The 21,636-nt window shown below is 31.8% G+C and overlaps 3 protein-coding genes across 3 annotated transcripts; all 3 read left to right on the top strand.

Annotated features, from left to right (window-relative positions):
• Window positions 1–400: 400 nt before the first annotated feature.
• On the top strand, window positions 401–4,294 carry LOC137816688 (spindle/kinetochore-associated protein). The gene is made up of 5 exons (XM_068619941.2): window positions 401–654; window positions 792–887; window positions 1,129–1,251; window positions 2,122–2,161; window positions 4,069–4,294. Exons 1-5 carry the CDS (start codon window positions 532–534, stop codon window positions 4,140–4,142), a joined length of 456 nt encoding a protein of 151 aa, XP_068476042.1. The 5' UTR covers window positions 401–531; the 3' UTR covers window positions 4,143–4,294.
• A 2,532-nt stretch (window positions 4,295–6,826) lies between these two features.
• On the top strand, window positions 6,827–12,940 carry MGD1 (monogalactosyl diacylglycerol synthase 1). Its single transcript, XM_068619942.2, has 8 exons — window positions 6,827–7,869; window positions 8,737–8,909; window positions 9,536–9,697; window positions 9,780–9,921; window positions 10,880–11,104; window positions 11,667–11,729; window positions 11,805–11,879; window positions 12,535–12,940. The coding sequence occupies exons 1-8, from the start codon at window positions 7,375–7,377 to the stop codon at window positions 12,769–12,771; spliced, it is 1,572 nt and encodes a 523-aa protein (XP_068476043.1). The 5' UTR covers window positions 6,827–7,374; the 3' UTR covers window positions 12,772–12,940.
• Window positions 12,941–15,613: 2,673 nt separating this feature from the next.
• Window positions 15,614–20,759, top strand: LOC137816690 (putative transporter C405.03c). The gene is made up of 8 exons (XM_068619943.2): window positions 15,614–16,044; window positions 16,820–17,179; window positions 17,924–18,138; window positions 18,623–18,693; window positions 18,792–18,890; window positions 19,213–19,330; window positions 19,798–19,933; window positions 20,412–20,759. The coding sequence occupies exons 1-8, from the start codon at window positions 15,964–15,966 to the stop codon at window positions 20,481–20,483; spliced, it is 1,152 nt and encodes a 383-aa protein (XP_068476044.1). The 5' UTR covers window positions 15,614–15,963; the 3' UTR covers window positions 20,484–20,759.
• The last annotated feature ends 877 nt before the right edge of the window (window positions 20,760–21,636 follow it).

Below are 21,636 nucleotides of genomic sequence, written 5' to 3'. Positions count from 1 at the left end.
TTGAATTAATCAGACAAATAAAGCAATTTAAGAGTAAAAATCATGTCGTTTAGTTTATTTATTTTGGATGTCTGAACTATTTAAGAATCAAAATCCACCACTTATAACCAAAGTCAGAGTGATTGATTAAGCAAACGAAAGTGATGTAAGAATTGAAATCACATCATTTAGTTTATTGAGAGAAGACCTCATGTTGATAGATGTTGACATTATCTTATCTCCAAATTACATTAATTTCTAAAAATACACAACCTTTCAATCTCAACTGAAATGTGCTTTGATCCCTCATGAGAATATTCCTTTATGTTACGGAAAAATGAAATTGAAAAAAATTTAAAAGATGAAAGATTAAATTAATTTTTTTTAAATATAAATAAAAGATCAAAATAAATAAATAAAAGTGCTTTATTTTTTCTTCTATTCTAGTGTCTAGATATTTGAATTTGTTTTGGCTCCGAAAACACACTGGTTACACCTAAACGCACGATGAACATTTGAATCCCCAATTCAGCATTGCAGCGTGAAGCCAAGATGGGGCATCAATACCACCAAGCAACAGATGGGCTTTTGAACCTTTTCACAAAGGCCAATCACGATCTCTCTACAGTTCACCATCGCCTCGAAAAGGAGTTTCTGCAGGTTTACCCTGAAAATGTAAGCACAACACCCCATCACTCTTTTCACTGTTTTCTGTGTACCATCATTCATATTTCTTCGATTCCTTGCTAAAACCAATCATGGGCACCTCTAAGTTCGTACCTTTATGCTTAAAACTGAATTGGGTTTTGCAGGCTAACCCTATGAAACTGGTTTCTAGAATAAAGAAGGTTCAGGAAGATATAGCAACCTTGAAGGGACAGTGCCATGAGCTTCTGGCTGCTAAGCAGGTACTTTACTGTTAATTATTCTGCATTCTGGTGGGTTCTATTGATTTGATTGATAGTGATACCTTAGATTTTAGATTGTGATCGCTGTTGCAGTTGCGGTGACTCCAAAAATCTTGACATGTGGCCAACATTGCTGTTGCGTACTTTTTATTAAAACCATACTTGTATCGATGTGTGCTTATAAAGATGAACAACACCTTTGTTTTGAATTTGATGTTGGTTTGGTTGTTCACTTGTGCAGGATTTGATTGATCAGGCTCAGAGAATTCTGGTGGAGAACAGGAATTTGGTGCAGCGAATGCAACCAGCCTTGGGCATCTCCTCCACTGGTGAAGATGATGCTGCATTCACTAACTTCAAACAGGTAATTGTGAATGTGTGTGCCTTTTTGTTTTTTTGTTTTAATTGATTTTTTAAGTTGGTCCCTCAATTTAAATAAAAACTAATGAAATTGTGTGTGAGGGACTTGGTGTGTATCTTTTTTAATTGATTTTTTTTTAAGTTAGTCTGTCAGTGTTTTTATGCAGATAAAATAATGAAAATGTGAGCGAGTGTGTTTCCTTTTCCTTTTTTTAAAGTTAGTTCTTCAGTGTCTTTAGAAATTTCGTATATTGGATGTCCATTTTTCTCATGAATTACTAAGAAGTGCATAATGGTTCACGTAGACTCTCAAGAGGAGTTTTAGCTGTTCAAAGGATTAAGTATCTGCGCTAGGTCTTGATTTCATAAGGGAATAAAAAGTTATAGTTCAAAAAAGAAAGTGTAGTATCTTCCATTTTAAGGTATCAAAGTGGAGCATGATGGTAATTTATGCATGTATATCTATGTTATTCTCAATGGTTGTCTATTTTCCAAATGGTGTTTTCAAGTGTTTACATTGTTTGCCAGCAAGCAACCAAGATAAATCAAATTAGGGGCTTTGCTTTTAAATTTTACCCAACCAAAGGTGTCCTTGGGTAGCTTCCATGTTGCTTTGCCTACATAACCAAGTTTATTTTTGGTTGAGTTGGTGGAACGTGAGAACATAGAAAATGGAGGATAGAGCAAAACAATTTCAACTGAATTTATGACTCAAAGTGGAAAAGAATACATTCTCATTCTGTTTACGTTTTCTTGCATTTCTGTCATACCATTTCATCCAAAATTTTGTATGTCATTAGTTTTCACCTAGACAGTCAAGCAGAAACTAAGTGCAGTTGCAATGATTTTTACCCAATTTTAACTGATTATGCAGGTAATTGAAGAATGGACAGCTCAAGTAAGATCCAAAACAGGTTAGGAGTTTGAAGGATTTATTATCTTGGCAGTTTTCCATACATCAAATTTAACAACCTTATTTAATGGATGTGTCATTGTTCATGTAGTTGCAAAATTTACCGGATGCCAATGTATTGGTTTTAATTAAATATATTTTATTCAAGATCTTTTGGTCTTTTGAAAGAGGATAATATGTTGTGATCTGGATCAGTTCCACTATCTTAGAAGTGGGGATTGATGTGGTAAGGAAAGGGGAATGGAGTTGAATAGACATCAATTGGGAGAGTGAAATGACAAAAAAAAGGGGGAGAACGAGCTTGGGTTAGAGTGTATTGTTGAGTCTCAACTACCACTTCAGGATCAAGGCTTGTGTTGTGAGACAGTTGTTTTTTAGCCTTGGAAGGGACAGCTTGGCCTTGTTGTAGTGGAACAACTGCATATAGCACTAGACGAAGAGTGATGGATTGAAGAACAATATGGAATATTATTCTCAATAAATCAGACTAGGCACATGAACAAAATTGTCATGAGCTAGTTTTTGCAGAAACTTGAGCTGTTAGCTGTTAACCGAAGTTCATGATTGGTTTTATACCTAACATTTCCTCACATGCACGAGACCTTCAAACTTGAAGCATGGATAATGCACAAGCTCACTGTACCTTGAGCCGAAGTTCAACTTTTATATTTAGAAAAACAGGGCCAATGTCAAGAACTAATTCTCCCAAAAGCTTAAGCTATATTAGGTGAAGGGTTTTTATTATTTTTATATCTAATAACAATGAACAAGCTCATAAGTTATTTCTTCCTATAAGTGTAGTGAGGAACCCCTCAAACCTAAATACAATGTTTTTCCTTTCCTGATCTATACAACGGAGTCATGCAGCTACTGGTGTATTTATACTTCCGAGTGAGCCTGCTATAGTGCCTCAAAGTTCCTATTTGTACCATGGTACTAATATTTTCATAGTTGAGATGTTAACACAGTTATTACTGTTTTCATCTCATTTCTACTGACTCATTTTGTTGCACTTGTTTTAGTGCCTCAACGTGAAAAAATCACATGCCCACAATGATGCAGCTCTTATTTATTTCCCTTGAAATTGAATATTTATATTATAAAGTAGATTTAGGCTTAAGTCATCCCCACAAAATTAGTCAAAAATTAGTATGTAAGGTAAGTTTTGCACTTATTTATACACTATAACATAATATGGTTCACCAAATTTGGTTAGAAAAGACTCAAATACCTTACTTAAAAGTAGGGTTTTCCCCCACTTGTACCTCCTATCTCTTTTGCTTAAGTCCTTTTTCCCCATTTGAGACTATTGTGGGCTTTCTTGAATGAATTTGTTGATAACCAATTAGAGGAAAAAGGGAAATTAGCTCTCTAAAAGTTAAAATTAAGTTGTTAAAAAGCATCTTTCAGTGAAGTTAATATGAAAAAACTTCTATAAGTTTATGCCTAAGTTAATTTTCATTTATGAAAAAATCATTTAATTTTTTACTTATTTTTTTTTCTTCTGTAAGGACTTAGTGGAAAAACATGTCTTGGTAGACCCTTTGTCTTGATTGCTTGCGTAATTTATTTAGATTATGCCTCTGCCATTGATGTGCCTATAAAATAGGCAGGCAGTGGCTGTGGTTAAATGTCTTATGATGCCTAATTAGGTGTAGAGTACATCAATGAAGGTATGGTTTGTTTCAGTGTTTTGTCCACAGTGGCATTGTAGGGAAGGACTCTATCCAAGCATTTGGGACGAGTATTGTCAAATCTGGTTTATCATACTGGTTGATCTTAGATAGTTACCATGCATGACACTGCAAGAATTCAAAAATGGTTAATATGATCTTAGGTTATTACCTTTTGTACACTGCTAGAATTGTGGAAAAAATGAATGAATTTCTGTGAATGTGTTGAATGCAGGGAATGAGACACACGAGGCTGATTCTGGAGATATCAACAAACTGCTGTTCTCAACTATAGTTCAAAGTAATTGATCTGCTATCCAAAGAATAACAGTGTAGACTTGTAAAGTAGCATGCTTCTAACTGGTTTCTTAAGTCATACTGACATTAAAACATACTTGGAATGTATTATTTTAATTTTTTACTTTCTTTACAAGGAATTACTTCCTTTAGTCCTTTCTAAAGTTTATTTTGTTTTTCTTAGTATTTTAAAGATTCTTTTTGTTTTGTTTATTTTATTTTATTTAACAACTACATTATTTAATTGACTGTTTATGAAGGATGTTGCAATACATCTGAAGTTATGAATACATAATCTACAACTTAAATAACTAATTAAATACTTTCACTTTTCATAATAACTAATCCATATATATACACTATAATTAATAGTACCAGTAGTTTTTCTTACATTATTAATTAATCATAAATATCTACTAATATATTTTTTAAAATCATTATCGTAAAATTTAATGTATATAATAACTTATAATTGGATGATTATATAAATTTACTTCAGATATCCTGTGCATAAATATTTTTTAGAAAAAAGTAGTAGGAGAGAAATTTTATAAATTAATTTAGATATAAGGAAATTCTAGTTTTCTAAAAAGTTTAATATATATATATATATATGCTTTTTAAAATTGGCCTATGAAGAAAGTTTATTTAAAAGGTAACAATATATGTTAACAAGTATTTATAAATAAAAAGGACAAAAATGGAAGTAAATATAGTGTTAGTGCTACTAGGATGGCAAAGTGGGGCGGGTCGACCCGCGGCCCGTTGGTAAAAAACGCGGGGAAGACTGACATTTTCAACCCGCTAACTCGCATTAGCCCGTCCCACATTAGCCCGCAACCTGTGCGAGCCAGGAGTGGGACGGGGCGGGCTAGCCCGCTTAGCCGCAAGAAAAAAAAATTGGCACTTAGTCGCAGCAAGGCAACGCAATTAGGTTTTTACAAAATTTCAAAGAAAGAAACACAACATAATCGCGTCAATAATGTTTATGTTTAATGTTTTTGAATTAATGTTTATGTTTATGTTTAATGTTTTGGAATTAGGTATTTTTAATGTTTTGGAAGTGGAAGAATAGTGATATTTGATATTTATCTCTATGTTTAATGTTTTGATGTTTGACTATTTTTGAAAAGGAAGAAAAAGAATTTAGGTTTGATAGTAACAAATATATAGGTTTAATTTGACAATTTTGTAAAAACAAAATGTAAAATATATATATATATATATTTAATTTAATAAAAAAAATAAAAGAACGCGGGCTGACCCGCAAACCCGCGGATCAGCTCTTATGCAGGGCAGATTGAGAATTCTAGTCCGCAATAACTTTGCGGGGCGGACCAACCCGACCCGCATTTTTGCGGGCCAAGCGCGGGGCGGGCCAATGCGGACCGACTGGCCCGCTTTGCCACCCCTTAAGTGCTACAAGTTAACAAACTAAAAAATAATATAAAACTATGTGCTAGCATATGAATTCTTTATAAGTATTTAATATTTGATATATAAACATAAAAAAAAATCATATGCAAACAAATGATTTGTTTTTAATAATTTATTTATATAAAAATTTGAATGAGAGATATTAAGAGTTGCATGTTTGATAGAGAATTTAAAAGTGTTTTATTTTTTCCCCATTAAGAATAAGTGCAGATTTTTGGGTGGTGAGTGACAAGGTATGAACCCATAAGCCATGGTGGAACAAATTTCAATAACCATTGGTTGTTTTGGACGGTAATGGGTGAAGGGTCAACTAGTGAAGGGTCTTCCCTGTCATTATTTATACATGCATGCGGCATAAGAAACACATGCCAACCAAAATTTCATGTTTCTCAAAACAATGTAATGATATGTTCAAAGAAAGAGTGTTAGAAACACGTGTTACAGGGTTGGACGGAAAATGTTGTTTGATTCAGAAAGACATTACTATTGGAATTTCTATCAAATTTTAAGAGGATAATTATTTTTATAAAAACTTAGAATAACAAAATATATTATTTGACTAAGGAAATTTAAAAAAAATCACTAAATCTGAATTATATTATTTAAATAAAATATTTATAAAAGAAAATAATATTGATTCAAATTTAATGTATTTGAATATATTAGAAATTGTAAATTTTGTTATAAAACATAAAAATAAGGTTTTTTTTTTTCTTATAGGAAGATGAGATCTAGAGAACTATTGAAGTCTTCGTCTTCATCTTTCTTTCGGATAGGGTGCTAGGGTTTTGTTGGAATCCTTCTTGCCTTCGCGCTACTTTTTTGGTTTTCGGTCTCGAGTATGCCAAATGGGAGAGATATCTGCAAAAAACACTCTGACGCTCAAGTCAGTAAAGAGTGTTCAACACTCTGGTAGGTGTAGAGTAATAATGACGTTACATTGTTTTTTGAAATGTGTGCTATTTATATTATTTTAATGGGCTTACCTCGTTGGGCTTGATTAGTGGAATAAATTACACTTATGGTTGCATTACCTAATTCTTAATGGTAATTTAGCTTCACTGACCTTGATTTGAGCGTTTAATGATTATATATGTCGGTCGGTCTGATCGTGCATGTGTTTCGATCGGTTCAGTCAGGGTGCCCGAGACGCGTTAGCATGTTGGTCGGCTATGCCAGGACAGTTTTCATTTTATTAAAAAATAATTTTAACTAATCTTAAAAAGAGACGATAATTAGATGTAATTTGATTTAATATAGAATTCAAACCAAATTATTTTGTTTTTGATTTAATAAAAACACACATTTTCATCACATGTTGTACATAGATTGCTAAAATTTCCTTATTTTGAAGGTGTCATAGTCTCTTTAAGGATTAACTAGGCACCTTACCCTTCAATCGAGCACCAAGGCACCTCTATAAATCATCCTCGTACGAAATCGCATCATACATCGTATCGCGCTAACCACCAACCCAACCCAAACCTTCAAACAAGAACCCAAACCCAGGTTTGTTCAACGCTGAAACCGTGCCTGCAATACCAAGTTCGTTGCGTCGCTTGAGACGCACGTGACGTGGCGCTCTTCCATTGGCTGGTCACGTGACAAGCACCTTCCCAGTGTCCTCAACCCAATCCACATGACACAACCCACACCACACCATACAAACAAAACTCCAACAATACTCTGTAGTCTACGTTCTTTGCTCAATGCTCTTTCTTCTCTCAAAATTCTCAGATAATAGTGTTGTTGTTGTTGTTAGGAACAATTAGTGACGATTACTGATTAGTCACGGTTTGAAACCACAATGAAAAACGGTGTTAGGCAAGAATCCGGTGTGCTTCTTGATTTGGCATCGCACGTCAATCGCTTCGCCTTCGATCATTTCCGCACCGACACCGCTGTACAATCCAATTTCCTGCGCTTCAATGGCGGAGCGGGAGCCAGACGCAGCGTTTCGATGAAGGTGGGGGCAGCGGGAGTTAGGGTCAGGAATGTTCTCAGCGAGTTTAACAGAGCAATTAGGTTTCACTGCGAGAAGATCCCGATTGGGTTCGCCTCGCTGCGAGTCGCGGATGGCGATGGTGGTGGTAGTGGTGGCTGTGACGGTGACGGTGACGGGAGTGGGGTTAGAGTGGATGAGTGTGGCGGGGTAGAGAATGAGGGGCTTCGCGGGAATAGCGTGGGGGGTGAGAGGCCCAAAAAAGTTTTGATTTTGATGAGTGACACTGGTGGTGGGCATCGAGCTTCCGCTGAAGCTATCAAGGCTGCATTCTATGAAGAATTTGGAGATGATTACCAGGTTTGGTTTGGTAAACTCTTTTTTTATGCAATGGGAATAGTATGAGATGTTTCTTTATTTAAAAGTAGGGGAAAATGGTGATGATTGTTTTGTTTAGTTTAACTAAAAATAATCTTCTTCAAATAACGTAGAAATAGTTTATATTAGTATCATTGAGCTCATGAAATGGTTTGAGGTTGTTTCCATTTATTTAGTAGTTCAGAATTTGAGTCCTGGAAATATACAACTCATTTAAATACTTGAAAGAGAAGAGAACTTTGTGGCTTATAATGATTCTACCTGGCTCGAGTAAGATTGTGTTGTGTAAAGTATACATGTGGTTTTGTACAAGAAGAGTTAACATGACGTATCAGTCATTTTTATAAGCTCAAATAAGTTGTCTAGAAGCATTTTCAAACACCCTCAATTGTAAGTTAATGATAATAATTTTAGGACTGAGTTGAATATTTACCTTTCTCAGGTGATGAGAAGTTATTAAAAGTGCTTATATGATTACCTAACACGTATATAAAATTGACATTGAGGTTGTTTGTGCTTAACCAGTTATCTCTTGTTGAGCTTTGGGTATTGAATTGCTTCAAATACTCGTTAGAGGGCTTTATTGCTCACAGTGATTTTACATAACTTAAGCAAGACAGGTTTCCCCTCACAGAAAAAAGAGTTTGGTTATGTCATTTGGGTAAGCTCAAATAAGTTGTCTACAAGCTCTTCCAAATACCCTCTGATTGTACGTTAATGATGATGAATTTAGGAATGGTTGCGTTTAAGGTGATGGGAGGTTATAGGGAATCACATCACATGAAAGGATGCGTGAATGCATGTATTTTTTTTGTTGGATTGTGTTCTCAGTTTGGGTTCACGGTACAGGTTTTTGTTACTGATTTGTGGGCTGACCACACACCTTGGCCGTTCAACCAACTTCCTAGGAGCTATAGCTTTTTGGTGAAACACGGGCCATTGTGGAAGCTGACTTACTATGGAACTGCCCCGCGCGTTGTGCACCAGTCTAATTTTGCTGCAACTGGAACTTTCATAGCTCGGTGAGGATTTGGATTTGATTGCCTTCATGCAACAATTCCTACTCCCATTTCTTGACAAATTACTTTGATGAATAAGAAAACCAATGCGTTCATTATAGTTGATAGGCATGCAAAATGATGCATGTGTGATAGTCCAGGCTCCATGCATATACTGCTTTAGCATTCAACCTGTTTTTGTAGTTAGAAAGTTTTATTTTGATCATTAAATTTATAAGTTATATCAGAATAGTTTCATTATTTTTGTGTATTGCTTTTGTAGTTGTGGGAATAGATTGTGCTTGTACTGATTCATTTATTTCTCGGGTTAAAGCATAATTTATATTACTTGATTCTTTTGCAAAAAAGATAGTACAGTAATTTGGTAGTATTTCAGGGTGGTTCTAATTTGGTATTCATGTTCTGCAAATGATATTCTGTAATCTGGATAGATTGATCTCTGGTTGCAGCTTGCAATGTTTATTGACTTTTTTGCATCCCTTGTTTCACAACATTTCCCTATGCATATACAGTAATACATTCACTTTGTGCATATACAGTATTACATTTACAATATGCCCTTTGTATCTCATCTCAAATATAGTATAACATCACATGTCATAGTTAAACCATCCATTCTCTTTTTACAGTGAGGTTGCTAAAGGTCTAATGAAATACCAACCAGATATAATAATCAGTGTGCATCCACTGATGCAGCACGTTCCACTTCGAATTTTGAGGTCAAAGGGTCTTTTAGATAAGATTGTTTTTACTACAGTTATCACAGATTTAAGCACATGCCATCCAACATGGTTAGTTCTATTTTTTTATTATTTCCTTTTTAAAAAATCATATCTAGAATTTTATTGACATCTTATTTCTTGTTTTCTTTAGGTTTCATAAGCTTGTAACTAGATGCTATTGTCCTACAACAGATGTTGCGCAAAGGGCATTGAAAGCAGGATTGCAGCAATCCCAAATAAAGATTTTTGGTCTACCTGTCCGGCCTTCCTTTGTTAAGCATGTTCGCCCCAAGGTGTTATTCTTATAGCCACTACTTGAATTCTTAGCAAGTTCACTAACAATTCTGGAATCACAACACCGAATGATGTGCTATATATACTATTACCTAATGAATGCCTCTGGCTTGTTTGAAATTCTGTGATAGGATGATGGGAGTAGTAATTTATATTAGGTTTTCAAGTTATTGCAAGTAGATAGATAATAACCATTTCCATGTAAACAGTGCTGACACTTTTTGCTAATGATTGCCTTTAAACTATAAGTTATTTCCTTGATTTTGTTTAAGCGACAATCAAATGTGTAGTATGATACTAAAATTATCAGCTTTGGTGTTTTGTGTAGGTTCTGATTGTATGACTACAGGCTGTAGTCAAGTATTGTAAATTTTAATTAGTGTACAGCATAACTGCTATACTTGTAACTAATTGATGCATATATTATATAGGAATGTATTATTTATACTTTAATCGTACAAACTTGGATCTGAACTGGTTTCACTGTTATTCTTTTTTCATCGAACATACAATTCAATACACTTCATGTTAAATGGTCTCTGGTTTCAGTGCTTGTTGAAGTGTGAATGTTTTGAATTGGGCTAGTAACAATGATCTATGAGGTTAAGGCTAATTATCGGACATTCTTTTTGTTTGTGAAATTACAGTCACCTCCTTCTTACTGTGCTTCTGTTCTAATTCCATTATCTATTTGTGACTTTACACCTAGACCTAACTCCCCTACTTTTATGAAAACTACACACAAAGTCTTCTAATATATAATAAAGCAACGCGCTTAGTGGAATTTATCAAAATAGAAGGGTGTAGGTGTAAAAACTTTTAAGAACTAGCCCAACGAAGGTTGAAATAATTAACCCTTTAACATAGAAGTCACAAGCAAGTCTACATCACTGTTATATTTTCTTAAGTGCATCAGGTAGTATTGATTTTGTTGGCTTTCTCTACTTTATTTTGTAGGATGAACTACGGAGAGAACTAGGGATGGATGAGGATCTTCCTGCTGTATTATTGATTGGAGGTGGTGAAGGTATGGGTCCCATTGAGGCTACTGCTCGGGCACTTGGGGATTCATTATACGATGAGAATGTTGGGGCCCCTGCAGGTCAGATCCTAGTGATATGTGGACGCAATAAGAAACTTCTTAACAAACTGAATTCTATTGATTGGAAGGTTCCTGTGCAGGTATTGTTACCCTTAAAATATTTCCTCAGAACCTTGTTAATCATTTTTTATTCAAATATAAATTACAATATATTTTGTAGTTTTATTGCGCTCTCTCTACAATCTTTGGTGTTTCCTGCATAGGCTTAAATTTTAATTGTCAGCTGTCCATGGTGATTGACTTTTGCTAGTGTACTACACAATGAACTAGGTATCTAGCCTTAGAATCAGATTTCTCATATGCAATGTTTTTTGAAACTAGACTGGTGATTGAACTAGTGAAAATATTGATTTAGCATTCACTGGTTCAACCCAGATTGAACCCGGGTCAAACTGGAAATAATATTTCACGTTAACCATTGGTTGAGGACAAGTAGTTTCTTAATTATTGTGAATTTGTTAAAAGGATCTTATACATAGGACCCAGAGTAATATTACTTTTTCTTTTCATTAGAAAATGTAGAAAACTTCAGGTGTGAAACTTCATATTAAGTTTTTTGTTTGGGGTCCGTGACACTTCAATTTGTTGATGAGCATAGTAATTATTTATTCAACGCCCCTGAATTAATTTACTCATATTTAGGTCAAGGGATTTGTTACCAAAATGGAGGAATGCATGGGAGCTTGCGATTGCATCATTACAAAGGTTTGAATGCTCTATCCTGACTAAGTTTTTTGCACCTAATTATGGCAGCAATTGATGGGTTCTTCTTTCTTGTAGGCGGGCCCCGGGACCATTGCAGAAGCCCAGATCAGAGGCCTCCCTGTTATTCTGAATGATTACATTGCTGGACAGGTATTCTGGTTATGGCTATGATTCCTGAACTTTGTGATTTTTGTACAAAAAATCCAGCTGATTCAATTATGTCATAGTGTAAATTTGAGACTGGGTTCTAGAACTTAATGAATTATTTTAGCTATAACTAGAGGCTTTTTTACCATAATAAAGAGGTGGAAAGAATCTTTCTCAAAAGTGTTTGTTTAAATTGTTCCATGCATACTTTTCATATAGGTATTTGTTAAACATGCATCTACTATTTTCTACTGGCAGTAAAGCAATCCCTGACTGTATTTTACAGAATATCAAAATTTTAACTTGTTAAACTTCTCATAAAAGCAAGTGAATGTACTTTTGCTACAGTGCACTTTTTTCAAAAGAAGTATTTTAGTGAACTATTCCATGAGTTTATATTGAAGAAAATCCAAGACATATCTTGTTAATATAGTCCTAAAATATACAAAGTTTGTTAACTAATCCCTTTTTGATTGCTGAGTTCAGAGGGAGTAAACATTATGTTACTTCATGCTTGTGTACTTGTCTTGTGTGTTTGTGTACTTGTCTGAAGGTGCATATGTTTCAGTTCCATGAAAAATGTAAAAGCTAGATATTTTTGCTTGAGTTTACTGGAATCCTTTTCATGGTTGATTAAATAGAGGAGTTTCATTTTCAGGAAGCTGGCAATGTCCCGTATGTAGTTGAAAATGGATTTGGAAAGTTCTCCAAATCTCCTAAAGAGATAGCAAAAATTGTTGCCAATTGGTTTGGTCCAAAAGCCTACGAACTACAACAAATGTCACAAAATGCGTTGAGGCTGGCAAGACCAGATGCTGTTTTCAAGATTGTTCATGACCTTCACGAGCTTGTCAGACAAAGAAGCTACCTAGCAGAGTATTCTTGTACAGCTTAATTGATACTTAGGGTATTTTTTTGCACCATTTTTACTGAGGAAAAAAAATGTATAAGGCAACCATTTTTCTGATCACTACCAGAAATCTGTGTATTGTCTTCCAACATTATTTTTCAGATGCTCCTTTGAGAATTTTAAGTTGATATAGTTTTGAATGTTTCTTTGTTTATCAATTCTTTTCATGTTAGGGATACATTGCTATTTTGGTAACTTTACTATGAAAAACTGGAGAAAAACTTAGGCGCAGCATCTCTTCATATATCACTCAAGGGTTGAGTTTGAATGCTGTATTAAAAGAGTTTCAATATATAAAAATTGATAAAGTTTTTATTTTAGGAATGTAAAATATATTATTGTCTAATGAATCAATATCTTGTTTTAACAATGTAGAATATACTGTAGAAGGAACTTGAAAGTTAGGTAATACTGATACCTTTGTAGAATAATAAGGTGTTTTGGTTTTTTTTTTTCTTACATTTTTTAAGTATGTGTCAGACACCTTTTAACCTGACATATATTAAATGAGTCTATAGCTTAAACACTCCCTAGACTCAATACAACAAAAAATAAAAAATAAATTATAAAACATGTATGTCTCATTTTTTATGTTTGTTTCAGGAAGATTTATTAGTTATGTTTTATTGTGAAGAATGTCATTACTTGGAAATTGCAATAAATTTGTTTTCAGTGTGAATTATGGAAATCTTAATTTTCAATTAGGATATTTGTCACCATGAATACTGTCCATGTAAACATAATTTATTAGTCATTTTAATTCTATTATTAAAAGACTCTTTTTTAATTTAATTTTTTGTCTGTCAGTATCTTTATTGTAAAGATTTTATAAGAAGTTCTCATTTACATCTTGTTCTATAGTCTTTAGTATTTTAAATAGTAATTTATTTTTATCTTTTTATAAAAAAATTAGTTTTAATATATTTATTCTATGTATATGTTAATCTTATATTTATGTAACTTAATTAAATTTTATCATTAGTGATAAACTCATCAGGTGTAATAAAAATGTAATTTTGAAAATATTAAAACAAAATTATTATAATAAAATATATTTCATATATAAAATATTTTGAAATCGGGTACATAGTTTTTTTCTACATATTATTACCATACAAATCTAGTACCTTTTTTTTTCAGACAAGGGATCACACATAGTGTACGTGAACGCACTACACGAATCACTATTTTAACTTAAGCAGTATTCATGTAATGTGCTTCTTTACAATCTAATTATTAAACTATATCTATATATTATTGTAATTATGTGTGCTACTTTTAGGAAAAAAAATAAAAATAAAACAATAATAATAAAATGATTTTTAGTATATATTTTAAAAATTATATATTATGTTAATGTTAATATATATATATATATATATATATATATAAATAGAGTATGAAATCACTCGTAATTAATTATGTTTAAGTTTAATAACATATAATGCTTTCTAAGATGATAAACAATATTTTTAACCCTCTATATTTATTTTTATTTTTTTAATATTTATTAACTCTCCTTTTGGTTCATTTATCCCATAAGATAAAATTCATTATATTTTTTTCTTTATTCATTTATTACACATTATGTTACGTTTTTTAATATTTTTTTTCATATGTTTCTTATTTTTACCCTTATATTACACAAGATTTATAGAAGATAAAATTATCTTATCTTATTAATATTTTACTTAGATATTTTTTTATGTTATATTGTTTATTTTAACTAATATATTATTTATAAATATATCATTTTATGATTATACAATTTTAGATTATAGGATGATATTTCAAGACGTTGATATTGATAAATTTTTTATTTAAATTAATTTTTATATTACATAATGTATTTTAACCATGTCACTGTTATATTATTTTAGTACTATAGTTTAAGATATTTGAATCATTAATTTATCATAATGAAATAGTAATGTCTACCTAAAAGGATGTTATATTTTATTCTATTTTATAATTAAATAATTTGTCTTTATAAATGAGTATAAGAATTTAAAATTAAAATTAAATGTACTCTCAGTATATATTTTTGTGGATAAATTATTATATATGTACCATCTATTTTAACTTATAATTTTATCTTAACAAAGTAACCTTAAACAATTTCTTCTCACAGAATCATCAAATTTTTTTTTCAAACTAAACCTAAAATTTTTAAATATTACTCCTACATTCTTTTTGTACTTTGATCATAATGGTTACACAATTTTCTTTTGCATTAATTTCATGACCCAAGATTTGACACTTCTTCATAATTGTACTTTTAGCAGTGAACCAGTTACATTCCACTTGAAATCTCATCAATGCATAAAGAATGTTACTAGTGTTATATATGTTACCTACACTAACATGATATGAACTGAAAATCAAAGAAGAAATTGCTTTTGTTGCATGCATGTCAATATCTGAGAGCTACATTTTCTTCTAAGACTGAGGTAAACAGTTCAAAACATTGACAATTCTCATGTATCCTATGTAATGCAAACGGTAGTAGAGTAGTATATTTAAGGATATATTCTAGAATTGATTGTTTGAAAGTGAATATTCTTTTGGTTCATATATCATGAGTCATGCACTCGTGTTGAAACGTACACTGACACGATAGCTAAGAACTGAAATTTTGCAATGGCACCTGTAAGAAGCTTAAGATAACGTTAAAACACAAAAAAAGTTGTAACCTTTAACACGTGAGTTTGGTCTAGAATTTTATTTGTTAGCACCCTCACGTGACCCTTGCAAGAAAAATATATTATTGTTTATGTAAGATCTCTCTGACTGATATTTATTTCACACACAAATCGAGTTTTAAGTTACAATTAGTTAAGATACTATTGAATGTGTACTAGTCTTTATTTATCATTAAGTCTGAGTTTTTAAGTTACTGTAACCTGAACATTGGACCATAGACTTAACATCAACCACATCATATAATAATTTATTTCTTGTGCCACTCTTTTACATATCTTTTAAGTATAAAGATTTCAAAAACCAGGTTACATTTGATAAATTAGCATCTAAAATATATATACTAGAATAACCTGCATAATTTCTTGTCTTTACTATTGCCATAGAAGATAATGCTGACTTTCTAGCAAAAGTAGGGTGAATCTCAGTTTGTATATATTCACACATAGAATAAGAGACTTGAAACAAAGTTCTGTAATGGGTTGGAGGTACCATGCTGGGTTGGGACTTATTGGAGCTTTTGTCTTAATATGGGTTAGTTGTGCAGAAATAACTCAGGTTTGAATTATATTTTTCCTCTTTCTGTTCTTTTCTTTTCTTTTTTGTATTTTTATCCTTCCTTGTTGGTCTGCTATGTTGTTTGTGTTAAACTCCATTTCATTTGTTTTTTGTTGTGTTTTAAAGATGTTATTCTTTTGTGTGGTTTCTCAGAGTGGAAAACAAAATCTGAATCTGTAACCTATTGAAACTGCAAGTTGTTCCATCACACACCTATCTTATTTGAATAATTGTGAATTTGAGACACAAAACAAGGTTGTATTTTGTTTGAATAGCTTAAACATGATGACCAATTTACTGTTTTTCTTAAATGAATGATATCAGTTGTAACTGGCTTTTAATATCAATATAGCATGTTTCTTTCCAAAAAATAATTTTCTTATTGATGTGGATTCAGTTAAAATGACCCAAACAACCAGCTGAAAGTTTATTCTCTGGAGTTGTTAAGCCTTGTGCATTAGCATAAGTGCAAACGGTTCAACCCTCAGTCAATCAGAAATGGTCATTTATCTGACTTTCATATAATGAATTAACAACATTTCTGTTTGTGATGGGATGAAGTATAAGGAACTGTTATTACATGTATTATTTTTAGAACATTGATAAGGTTTTTGGGGAAGGATCAACTTCAAGATGGAGCAACAAAGCATAGTAAAGAAAAGAAAAAGAGAAATTTATGTGACAAATGAGCGCACTTTAACATCTGAAATAATTTGATTATGCAGTAAGACTTGTTATACTGTTATAATAAGCTTATTACGATACTTTATTGCAGAGGATTTTTGAAGAGTACAAACAGCCTTTTGCACTCACTTACTTTGGAGTATCAGTGATGGCTATCTATTTTCCCATTTCTGTTTTAAAAAATTGGATTTGTAGATTGCTGAACATTTTTTTTAGAAAAATTCAAGGGGACTATATATCAGTTAGAACAGATGGGATTCTCCAAAGACCAGAAACTGGTCTGAAAAGTAGTTTGATAGATGACAATGACATCAGAGAAAGAGAAGAAGGGACGTCTTTGGTCAAGAAAGAGAAAGATGAAACTCCCTTGATTGCACAGAGTAATGAAAGTAGTTCATGGAAAATTGCTAAGTGTGGGTTGTACCTCACTCCAATATGGTTTGCACAAGAGGTAATAATTTCTCATTTAGTTTTCCTTTTCTACTTTTGTGGATAACTGAGAATACAAATAGGCACAATGCAGTTGGATCAACACTGTATAGCTTAGTCAATATCTATGTTACCACTACCAGAAAGTCTAGATTGGATGTATTGCTTGTTACAGGAGTGATTTAATGTTGTAAAAAACCACTAAAAAAATGATTGAATATTATAAACTTTGGAAACATGGGGTTAAAAATAATTGAGAAATATTTGATCTTTTGGTAGATTTTCAAACTGATCTCTTAGGCATGGTAGTTAATAGTTTTGTATGGGTTAGAAAGCTGAAAGTTTAATTTCTGATCCTGGTTGAAAGGATGGGTAAAGAGAGTAGTATGAACTTGGATAAACAGAGTAAGAATGAATAAATTTATAAAAAAGATGACACTGAAAAACCTTAAGAACTTGTTTCTTTTGAAAAAAAAATCTAGTAGTTTTTCTTCTTTTCATTATGATTACAAAAAACATAACCATGTTTTCCTCTTGTTTTGTGTTCCCAAAAGATTTGCACAGAGATTGGTGAATAAATGTTCCAATATGACATCTAGATAATGTTTCTTAATGCTTTTAACATATTTTCCTCCCTGCCTCACCCATCTACCCTCCAAAAGTAAATTAAGTACAAAGAAAAGATTCTTCTGATATTCATACATGATCATGAGTTTTGAAGATGTTCCACTCATTATGTTCCCTATACTTGATTGATAACATGCAGTATTTTTCAAACATGGCACTTGCAAATACTAGTGTTGCTAGTACAACGGTTCTGAATTCCATGTCAGGTCTCTTTACCCTTTTCTTTGGAGCCCTTCTTGGCCAGGACTCAGTAAATATGACCAAAATAGCAGCTGTTTTAATCAGCATGGCTGGAGTCGTCATGACAACTATTGGAAAAACTTGGGTAGCAGATGAGCTTATCGGCATCTCTAAGTAAGTTCAAAGTTTCATGTTAAGGTGCAAAATCTCTTTCATCAAGTACTTCAACCCTGCAATCCTTTAGTCCACTTCATTAGGGTGCACAGTACCTAATTCCAGAAGGAAAATCATTTTCAGTTTCTGTGTGGAGTTTTAGCCTTAAATTTTGTTAATATGCACAGTAAATCACAATATTGCAATTTTTTTTAATCTTCATTAAGTAATCTTTTTTATTCAGTGATTGAGTACAGCCTCCATCTTTGTCCATCTTAGCTAATATGTTAAAAGATTCAAGTTGTTGTCAGGCAGAGATAATGGGAAAAAAAGTAGTTGATATGAGTTTTGTCTTAAAAAATTTAGCAATTTTCATGTATGCTTCCCTTTTTATTAGTTGATGTTAGTTAATATCAGGTTGCCTTAAATAAATGTGTTTCCATTTATATTCTCTTTGCCTTTATTCTTTCAATTTCTGAAATTGGAAACTGTTCTTCTTACCAAGTACTCAAAAGCATTCTATCATTGGGGACGTTTTTGGCTTACTTTCAGCAGTATGTTATGGCTTATTCACAGGTATGAATAATCAATTGCAATGGATTCTATCTCATGATCATAATATCTGTTTCTAAGTTCAAATTTTGACTTGAATATCATTGTTCAATTAATTGCAGTGGTTCTCAAGAACTCTGCTGGATCAGGAGACATGGTAGACATGGAAAACCTTTTTGGCTGCATTGGTATCTACAGTTTTCTTGGCTTTTGGTGGCTAGGTATGGATTTCTTTTTTGAGAATTTTACACAACAGGGATTACAAATTTCATTAATGTAATGCACTTTTACAACACTGATTTTTCCCTATTGGTCAAAATAATTTGAGGGTAGGATGACTTAAATGTACTAAATATCTTTTGTTTTATCTTTTTTTATTTCTTTATCATAAATGAATGTGTGTAGACTAATTAAAAAGATCATGTGAAAGATATAAAAGATAAAATAAGGAATGTTTTCTTAAACTTAGAAAAGGACAAATTTCTGTCTCTTTTTCTTTGTCAAACTTCTTAACTGATGATGTTCTTGCAACTTTCCATGCAGCATGGCCATTAAATGCTGTGGGAATTGAAACCTATTTCAAATTTCCAAGTTCAATCTCAACTTGGGAAATTGTTATAGCAAACAGCATTTTCTCAAGCGTGATTTCAGATTTTTTATGGTAAGTTGAACATCATCTGTCCAGTGAAGAAGCCCTATAGTGAAAAATCTTGTTTAACAGATTATATAGGTATAAGTGCTGACATGTTGAAAATCTTGCATCAGATTATAACGGAAAAGAAAAAGTACTGATATAAAAGAAAATGTACTGACATGTTGAAACCTGCACCAGATTATAACAGAAAAAATATATATTTTGTACTGAAATGTATATTCCACCTGAAGAGATGGAACAATTTTGTAATTATATTGTGGCACATAATAGTTTATAAGTTAACATTTTCTAGAGGTGAATAATGAACATTTGACAAATACCAAAATGTTAAAACATATTAGAACTGTCACATCACATATATCTACATCTAAATTATATAATACTTCTTCTGTCACATAGTATAATTATATGATAACAGTTATTACAGAATATTGATTCTATTTCATGTAACAACTCCAATAATATTGTAACAGGGCACTTTCTATAGTTTGGACAACTCCATTGGTAGCTACATTGGGCATGTCCTTGACAATTCCTATTGCCATGATAGCTGACATGGTTATACATGGTCGCAAGTACTCTATAATGTACATTCTTGGATGCATTCAGGTTTGATTTCTCCTTTTCACCATCAACTCTTTAATAACAGTAGAATTTAATTATAATACTCCATTTATAATATAATTATTGACTCAAAATCATCCATTTTGTGATGTTATCATATTCCTATTCATTTGATATAATATGACAGTAAGTATATTTCTGTTATATTACATATTTATAGTACAGGTAAATGTTTTTTATACTCTTGTTCATTTATCCAATCAGAATTCATGATGTATTAACTGTTATAATAGTTATTGTAGAAATTATGTTTACTAATGATTTGTATTAGATGACAACACATAAAAATTACACTAAAAAATTAAGTTCACAGTGTATGCAGTCTCAGTGTATGGTCCCTCTGTAATAAGTTTCTTATCAGTTAATGATGCAAAGCCATGTTTTTATAAAAATTAAGCTCATAAACTAATTTCTTTGGTGTGTTCTATATTTAGAATTGATTCTTTGGTTGTATTGGAAACAGGTTTTTGCAGGATTTACACTGGCAAATCTTTCAGATAAGATTTCAAGAAGTGATAAAGAGTTGAGTAGTTGAAGTTCTAAGAAGCAGAGGTTCTGTATCTTAAACAAGCAAGAATTTAAGTACAGTCACGAAGCAAAAACTGTGTGAAATGGTGATTTGACTTTGGTTCATAAACAATAAAGTTGAATATATAACAACATTCAATGAGATTGAAAAGAAAAATGCTTTGATAAACTAGCTTTGTGAGTTAAGCTTCAAGATCCCATTTGTAGAATTTTTTAGTAGAGTTTCTCCTCCATATTTTTTTTCTCTGAAATTTTATTTAATAGGGTCGGCCATTTAATTGCATTTTTTCATCCATAAAAATATTATTTAAGAGAATCATTTAGTACAATTTTTTTTTGAATTGGATATTATTTAAGAGAATCATTTAGTACTATGTATATTCAAATGTCAAACCTTCATTAAATACTTATATTTAAATTTGAGATATTGTATAAGAGAATGATTTAGTACCATTTTTCAAATGTGAGACTTTGCTTATTCACTAACATCTAGATAAATAACTAGTTAGTAATTGAATTGAATTTTAAATTTTAAAACATCATCCTAAAGCTATTTTTGTATTGTATTTTTTATATATCAAAACGACTACATTAACCTGTTTAACAAAACTTTAAAGTCGTAAACTACGTATTTACATTTTCTTAGATTGGGATCACAATGGTACTTAAACTATCTTACTACCTACATGTCTCCCTTTTATACAGGCATAGGTACTCTTTGTTTACACAAACCACTACAGTTACATTACAATTGTCAAAGATATGTAAGTTGAGAATATACATAACAAGAAGAATGAGTTGAGAATGCTCAAAGATATGTAAGTTGTTCATTACAAATCAAACCTAAAAAAAACACATATTACACTTTGAATTAAGAATAAATACATGCTTCCCACCATAATATCTAAAAACTCTATTTTTTATAATAATTTTATTCAATAAACAGAGGTGTTTTTTTAAATGATCTCTCCTCTAACACATATCAACTCCAAAAACTTCTAAAAAAATAATAAAACTATTATTTTCCTACATCTAATTTTTAAACAAATTTATCCAAATGTATTACAAATTATAATAAGTGAATTTTTATTAAAGAAAATATTTTAAAAAGAGTTTAAATAAACATATCCATATTTTTCATAGATTATAACTATAGATTA

Source organism: Phaseolus vulgaris, chromosome 1, assembly GCF_051622355.1.
Source record: "Phaseolus vulgaris cultivar YP4 chromosome 1, ASM5162235v1, whole genome shotgun sequence".
Lineage (NCBI taxonomy): Eukaryota > Viridiplantae > Streptophyta > Magnoliopsida > Fabales > Fabaceae > Phaseolus > Phaseolus vulgaris.
This window is presented reverse-complemented; position numbering and strand designations above follow the sequence as displayed.